Genomic DNA, 7,757 nt, shown 5'->3' with positions numbered 1-7,757 from the left:
GAATATGCCTACAGGACTGTAACAGCACCATTGGAAACCTGTCAACTCTAAGTAAACTTGGAGCTCCAGAGGAAGGAATTGATTATTTACTGAATCTCAGTGTGAACTGGCAGATCTGTGTAAGAACAAAAGTTGTCTAGTAAAAAAAATAAAAGGTATGGCTTACAGAAAAGAAAGCATGTTAAGGTTATGATTTTGAATAAGCTACAAATATGTTCAAAATTTTTTATAGGTTTTTGCTGTTCGATCCGGTGGAGCTACAGGAGTTGTTGTTAAAGGCTTGGAGGATAGAAATCCCATTTCCTTCAGGTAAGGCACCTTCATCTTTGTCTTGGGACAGAATTCTGCAATCTTAAAATTATGTAGTACTTAGTCATGATCTGCTGTAGTTCAGGCATAAAACTTATAAGTAGTTGTGATCATCTTTTGATTTTGTTCTTGGACATAATCTTGCAATTAAGATGTCATGCTTTGCCCTCATGAATTTATAGTCTTCTGTGGGAAAAATGGTTAGTAGGCTGTGGCTTTTTTTTTTTTTTCTTTTAAACAGCGGTGTTTTACTAAGACACGTTATGTATGTGAGAGAGTGTGGACATTCAAACTTGTGTTTCCTACAACAGCAGTGACTTATCCAAGGATGCAGCTTAGCAAGTTAAACAAAAGGAAGTAAACTTAAATATGTAGAGAACCATAATTTCTGAATTTCATGCCCGTGATTCAAGCACAGGATTTCCTACATGTAGGTTTCTTGCATTCTGTTTCTTGTTTAATCTAAATTGTCTTCTTTTATGTATTCCGTTTTTTGTTGAAATGTTTTTTTTGCAGAACCTGACAACAGTATTTTCAATGAAACTACTTTGTCTTTAGAAAACTATTTTATATATGCCTCTGTTAAGAGCAATGGCTTTTTGCACTCTGCTATCCATATGTAAGGAAGTATTCTTTTGCTCGAAGGTTGCTTCAATCCAGATATGGGTGAAACAATTTGTAGTCAAGGTGTGTTTACTGTGATGTCAGGTATTACACAGGGCCTGTCCTGAAAGTTGCTATTTTTATTTGACTGTTTAATTTGACTACCCTTGTCACAAATCCTGAGGGAGCTAAAAATACTCAGTGAACTTCAGGAGGTTCCACAGTTTTCCTGCTTGACTATCTAGCTCTCTCTTTGTCTGGACTTAATAACGTACACTGAAAGTAGAACTATGTTATTCATGCCAATTGTACTGATGCTTGTTTGGTAAGAATACATTTTTTATTTTTTCAAATGATGTGAAAACAGCTTCACTCTCCCTTTAACATCAGAAATTCTTCTAGAGGATGTGTCCTAATGAGGAAGCGAGTAGGCTTGGGTCACTTAGCAGTAGTTCTGGAAGTAAAGGAGCTGATTGCAGGATGTTGGTGAGTGTCGCAGAACTGCAGACTCACTGGGACATTCAAACGCAGGTTTGAATAGTTCCACAGTCTTCCAGTTCCACATCATAGGCTAATGGTGTTGAGTATTTGTAGTAACTTCAGGTGCAAATTTGTGTGATCTTAGCCATGTTTCTGTAACAGATGTGTTCAGGACTTCTGAAGAGTGAACTGCCATTATCTTCCAGTCTGAATTTTGAATCCTGTACTTGTCTGGCAACACTCATAAGTTGTATTCAAAAGCACTTGCGTTACACTTTTTTCCCTCTCTCATTGTCTTTTTGAGGGTGTATTACAGAATTCTGTAATATTTTAGATGCTATTTCCATAACTTCTTTTTCTTTCTGTATAGGATGGAAGACAAAGGAGAAGTGAAGTGCATCAAGTTTTCCTTGGGGAACAAGATACTGGCTGTGCAGAGAACTTTGAAGAGTGTGGTAAGAAACCTACACCCTGCAGATAGGGAATTGGAGCTGGAAATCTACGTACAGTACCAGAGTAGAAGCCTCTGAGACAAAAGTTCAAGAGGTCTGGTGGCTAACAACAGCTGTAGTGAAAATTCCCCTATCATCCTGAGAGGCTGAACAGGCAACATTGTTGTCTTGCTAGTATCATCATTTAAGAAAAGGTGTGGGGGGAGCCAACCCCTATAAAGAATTCCCTGGCAGGGATGAAGTAGAATTAAGTTTTTCTTAATTAAGAATTAAGAAATTCTTAATTTCTTACTTTCTGAAGTAAGTTAAGTTTTTCTTCTAGATATCTCATCCAAAATAATTTGATAAACTAATATCTATTCTCTTGTATCTATGTACGTATCTTGTCTGTGCTTCGTAATTGCTAACACACTTCATGGGTGTTTTTGCAGGATTTTTTGAATTTTATTCCAGATAGCCCGCAGCTAGAATATACACAGGAATGTAAGGTAAGTAAAGTAAATGTCCAAAGCTTACATGCTTAGGTGAAACTCTAATGTTAGTTACACTGGTGGCCTCTACTCTACAAGAGAACTAGCTGAGATACCTTCCAAAACACTAACATGAAATAAATGAGATACGTAGGCACTACTATCTATCTGAATTGAGGTAAATGAACAGGTATTAACAATACCATAGAAAACTTCCTGATCCAGTCACTTTAATTCTTTCCTAGAGAGGACTGGAAATGCTGTGGAGGCAACAAATGTCAAAGTATGGGAAGGAGAAGACACAAAGTGCTGATGATGTAGAAACAGTGGGCAGTAGTTATACTAATGCCAAGTATGTTAATGTGGATGTTTTACCCTAATTTCACTGATCAGTGATAGTAAGCTATTACTAGTTCGCATACTATGTTTGGTATTTTCAAACAACCCTTCTAGTTTTTTGATGATTATTTTACCAGAAACAAGCACCGTTGTCATTGTTTGGTACTTTTCAACTTTTAACATTTTGGGGTAATAGAATGATAAAGTAAATTTTTAAACACCTGATTTGCACAGATCCCTTTATTCCTGTAGACTTTAAAGCTGAAGCACTCTCTGTTTCATTATTTAGGATTATGCGTTTGAGTAAACCATTCTAGCAAAGCATTTATGGTGGTGTTCTGAGTGGAGTCATGGCAAATATTTCCACTTGGTTCTTAATTTCTGTCAGCAGAAGGAACCCGCTTTTCATGTCAGGAATTGGTTGAATTGGCAGTATGGTTTGAACCAGAAGAACTTGGTTGTATTTAGGGTGAAAAGAAAATTTGCCTGTGTAATAAACTTGTAAATCTTACATGCTGCCAAAAATTCAGGTCATACAGTAGTTGTGTTCATACATAGTTTTGGAAGTCTTGACAAAAGTAGCTGATGCATGCTGGGTGTCTAGTTAATGCTTTTGGCCAACTCCAGTGATTGGATAACTAAATTGCCTTTGGTCTCGCATTCTTCGTTTAGTAATATTACCTTATCTGAATAGTTAATTTTCCCAAGTAAAAGAGTGTTTGTTTGCTTGTTTGTTAAAAGACAAAGAATGCCAATATTCTAGGATTCTGCTGGACAAGTTCTACAGAAATTGTCTTCATCACAGATCAAGGAATTGAATTCTATCAGGTAATACAAATATCTCTGGTAGGACAGACATATTTAGAGATTTGAAAATGTAAATTTGTGTCAGTATCTTTGAATTCCTTTCTTTTAGTGCTCTGATTGAGAAAGCACTACTGAAACAAGAAATTCTGCTGTTTTGTTTGGAGACTACAATTATTTTTCTTTGAGAGGAATACTTTTTGGGGCAGGGGGAACTTAACACTAACAGGTTATTTAGTACAGCTAACAAAGACCCTGTATAAAGGAGTACTGAATTAAGCCTTGAGAACTCTATATTAATAGATGCTCTTGGCTTGTATGGAAATGAGTATCTAAATCTAATGTGAAGTATCGCTTCATGCAAAACAAATCAGCATTGTGGAGGATGTGTGCATGCTTAAAATGCAGCAAAGAACAAATAATTCACTAAGATAGATACTGATATCCTTCTGCAAATTGGCAGCTTCCTCCGATGTTGATCTCATTGTCTGAGTTCCTCTGTGTTATGTGTAATTACCTTTGCATATGTTTTTGGAGGAATCTAATGAATAAATAGCTCTTTCTGACATTCATGATGAGGGATGTTATAAACTTCCTCCAAAGTTGTGCACTTCCCAATAGTTCCAGTCCTGGAGCTAAGACACGGTGTTTCACATAATTACTGTTACTAATAGCTAGTACTAAAGAAAGTAACTGAAAAAGCAGCATTATTTCCTGCTGATTGAGGGAGAAAAATATATTTGGCACCTGAAAGGATTATGAACATCAACCCTGTAGGTAAAAGGACCAAATCAAGTAAGTGTGGTTTTGAAGAGAAGTTATTTAAGCCCTTAAAATGAAGAGAATTGATTTATATACTGTCTTTGTTCTTAAAATAAAAGACTAAGGAAGCTGGGGAGTGAAGGCAGCAAAGATATTGTAATAACTTTTTAATAAAACTTCACTAGTTGTGTCAAGCTAGGTGTTTTCTCCATTATAGACAGAACTTCTACCCAGACCTGGATGAGGGGGAAGAGGCAGCTCATTAGAATTTGAGGAGGATTTGATGTGCATTTCCTTAGCTACAGTAAATTGGGGCCTAAGCTGTAATTGTCAGGTTTCTGATTTTTAATTCTAGCACTGTAAATGCCCTTACACTTAACTGTTTCTCATTTAATATTCCTAGCTACTGTGTAGTACCATTTATGCTGATATATACCTGATAATGCTAATATCCTGTGTTTCCAGGTATTACCAGAGAAACGAAGTTTAAAACTTCTGAAGAATCAGAGTATTAATGTCAACTGGTACATGTATTGTCCAGAGAGCTCTGTTATTCTTCTGTCGACCACTGTCCTTGGCAATGTCCTGCAGCCATTCTATTTCAAGGTAAAGGGATATGTTCCAAACTTTTCATTTTGTGTGCTTCCTTTTTTTTTTTTTAGGCGGCTGCTTCACTCAAATATTCTATTGCTTTTCCTGGATTTCTTCCAAGAGGTGCATGTGTTCACATCCTTATATGACAGTAAGCAAAGGACAAAGCAAAAATCTCTAAGGTAGTTCCTAGGTGATGGCTTAAAATTAAGTGATTCACTCTTTTTTTTATGTCCTCTTTGGAAAGAGGTGTGTCCAGCTAATGTTGGACAGTTGATCTTGAGAAAGGAGGAAAAAAAAATAGTGACCCAATATTTGACAACGTAAATATCTTTCAAGAGATCTTTTTTCACTTAAATAAGTATATGTTATTTACTTTTACTATGGGCATTTGCACTCTGTAGTGCAGTAATAAAGAAAAACTAAGGGCCTTTCACCTGTGATTATAACTACAACCTTCCAAATGTGAGTGGATGAATGTGAAAAAGAAAGAAGAAAGGTAGCACTTAAGAAACAACTATTGTCCCAAGCATGAGAGGGCTTTATTTCTCTTGGTGTTCTTCCCTGTGGACAACACTTAAGGTTACTGGGAAAATATTTTTCTTTTTGGCTTGGAAAAAGTGTGTAGTAAAAACTAGAATCTGTTTTAAGTTAATCATGCAGTAAGATGACTTAAAAAATGAGGAGAACAACTACAGAGTTCATCTTGCTTCTCAAAGGATTAGGAAGATTTCTCTGGTCGTCTAAGGGAAGAGATTAAACAGAAGCTTATTCAAATGGGTTTCCTGGTTTGATCTTGTGCAGGGTCTGTACTGGACCTTGAAATTACGTTCTCTTAGGTGGCTAGGTGCCTAGCCTACCCAAGCCACCAGCTTTCTTTTTAAGGACTTAGGTCATGCTTTCCCCTCCTTAACACTTTGTGTCAAGTTGTAGCTTGAAGCTAAATAACTTTTGTGTTCAGAAGGTAATCTTTAAAGATTTCCCGAGAAAGGTACTGTACCAAAATAATCTTTAAAAATAGAGCTCTAGCAAAGGATATATTTCTGTAGTGTTCACACTTCACACTCAAGAATGAGTTAATGAGAACGGGAAGTGAATTTCAGTAGAAGCTTTGGAAACTCTGAAAACTTGCTTAAATATAAGTTCTATAGGAAAAGAGGAAGAGGAGAGAGGAAACCTTGGGCCGGAGCAGGAATATGCTCTGAGTATAAGGTAGATTCTGGAGTTAGCAGGAACAAAAGGAGACTGTGACTGGTAGGAGGTACTGGTATTTTCCCCTTCCCAGTAAGCAGTTATTTAAGAGTTGGAGCATATATTTTGCTGGAAGAGAGAAAGGAAGTTAAGAGAACTGCTGTTTGTTTGAGATCTCCAGACCAATTGTAAATGGGATCTGCATACAAATTTGTCTTGACTTAATTAAAATGGAAATGCTTTGCTAGCTGAAGCTGATGCTATAAAATCAAGATGATAAAGCTGCTAAAATTATAATACCAGAAGTACGTGTTTAGGATCACAGTAGGAAAAAAAGTGTCAAACCCTTTTTCTTTTTTTTGGCTATCAATCATCATCATTCTTCACCTCATGGGGGTGCTATTGATGCAGCGTTTGATTAAAGGTTACTTGAGACCTTTCTGTTTCAAGTCTTAACAATGGATTTCTTTGGGTTTTTTTTTCTGTTTAACAGAGTGGAACAATGTCAAAACTATCAAAATTTGAAATTGAGTTACCTGCGGCACCCAAGTCCTCCAAGCTCAGCCTTTCTGAAAGAGATATTGCTATGGCTACAATGTATGTATCTAACTAATCAAGCCTTTCTTGGATAAGTATCACAATTTGGGGATGCTGGGAAAAGACAAGAACATTAACATGGTTGCCCTCGTTTCTTGTTTTAGCAGTACTACTGCTTTAAAGTGCTTTAGTTACTGCCTTGAACAAAGCATGTAAACAACTCTGGGGCAAGGTGGGGAGGGGAAGCTAACTGAGAAGTCTTACATTAAATTGTTCTTGATTAGTACATAAATTTTGAGAATACCAACACATCAGTTCAAAAATGAAGCAGAGTTGTTCTTAGATGCCTAACGTGCATGAGTATAGGCCGTCCATTGCAATTCATCGAGTGCTGTTTTAGTCTTTCACTTTTAATTAACGGATCACTTGACTTAGGCGATCTCACATCTGTTCTTTCAGGATAAAATGTATGGCTCTAACAATGCTCTAGCTCTGTGGTAGAGCTCTTTGAAAATAATGCTTTCATCCTGTTGTCTTGTTAGATATGGGCAGCTTTATGTTCTCTATTTGAGGCATCACTCAAGGACTTCCAATAGTACAGGAGCAGAAGTAGTCCTCTATCACTTACCAAGGTAAAAGCAGAATGAAGAACACTAGTGGAAATTCACATGTGTGTAAGAGACATCTGCTTTTCTAGTTTAAACAGGTTTACTGACCGGTTCTTCTCATTGCTATTTCCATAGAGAGGGCTCCTGTAAGAAGACACACATTTTAAAGCTGAACAGAACTGGAAAGTTTGCACTGAATGTTGTGGATAACTTGGTGGTAGTACATCATCAGGATACCGAGGTGTGATTTATTTATATTATGTTGTGCCTTTTAAAAGTTATGGGCAGATTTTAGTAACGATGCCTGTTAGCTCTAGAAAATGTTTTTGCATGTGCTTAGCTTTGCCAAAAGCCAGAGTATTTACAGGAACAAAACCATAAGGGTATGAGAGATTCAAAGTTATCCTTTTACCTTGTTGGGCTAACATTGAATCAGGGCTGATGCTAATGCCTGTTTTTTCATACACTTTTTTTCTTCTTGTTAGTTTCCTATGATACTCTGCTGCTGCACTGCGTAGGCTTTTAAGGCATTGTTGTGGTTTAACTCGCAGGCAGCTAACACCATGCAGCTGTTCACTCACTCCTACCCCCCCCCCCCGGGGGGGGGGGGG

At 37.1% G+C, this 7,757-nt stretch overlaps 1 protein-coding gene across 2 annotated transcripts in view; it reads left to right on the top strand.

Moving 5' to 3' along the window:
* Positions 1-236: 236 nt before the first annotated feature.
* Positions 237-7,757, top strand: part of CUNH18orf8 (chromosome unknown C18orf8 homolog) — a 14,469-nt gene continuing 6,948 nt past the window's right edge. For both annotated transcript variants that reach the window (XM_019473754.1, XM_019473755.1), the window contains exons 1-8: positions 237-309; positions 1,763-1,847; positions 2,276-2,332; positions 3,395-3,481; positions 4,685-4,825; positions 6,495-6,598; positions 7,081-7,170; positions 7,282-7,387. In XM_019473754.1, the coding sequence (XP_019329299.1) occupies positions 1,764-1,847; positions 2,276-2,332; positions 3,395-3,481; positions 4,685-4,825; positions 6,495-6,598; positions 7,081-7,170; positions 7,282-7,387 (669 nt within the window). In that variant the 5' untranslated portion in view covers positions 237-309; position 1,763. The remainder of the gene's footprint in view (positions 310-1,762; positions 1,848-2,275; positions 2,333-3,394; positions 3,482-4,684; positions 4,826-6,494; positions 6,599-7,080; positions 7,171-7,281; positions 7,388-7,757) is intronic.

The sequence above is a fragment of the Aptenodytes forsteri genome, unplaced genomic scaffold, assembly GCF_000699145.1.
Source record: "Aptenodytes forsteri isolate BGI_AS27 unplaced genomic scaffold, ASM69914v1 Scaffold23, whole genome shotgun sequence".
NCBI lineage: Eukaryota > Metazoa > Chordata > Aves > Sphenisciformes > Spheniscidae > Aptenodytes > Aptenodytes forsteri.
The sequence above is the reverse complement of the archived record's forward strand: the minus strand, read 5'-3'. Positions and strand labels throughout refer to the sequence as shown.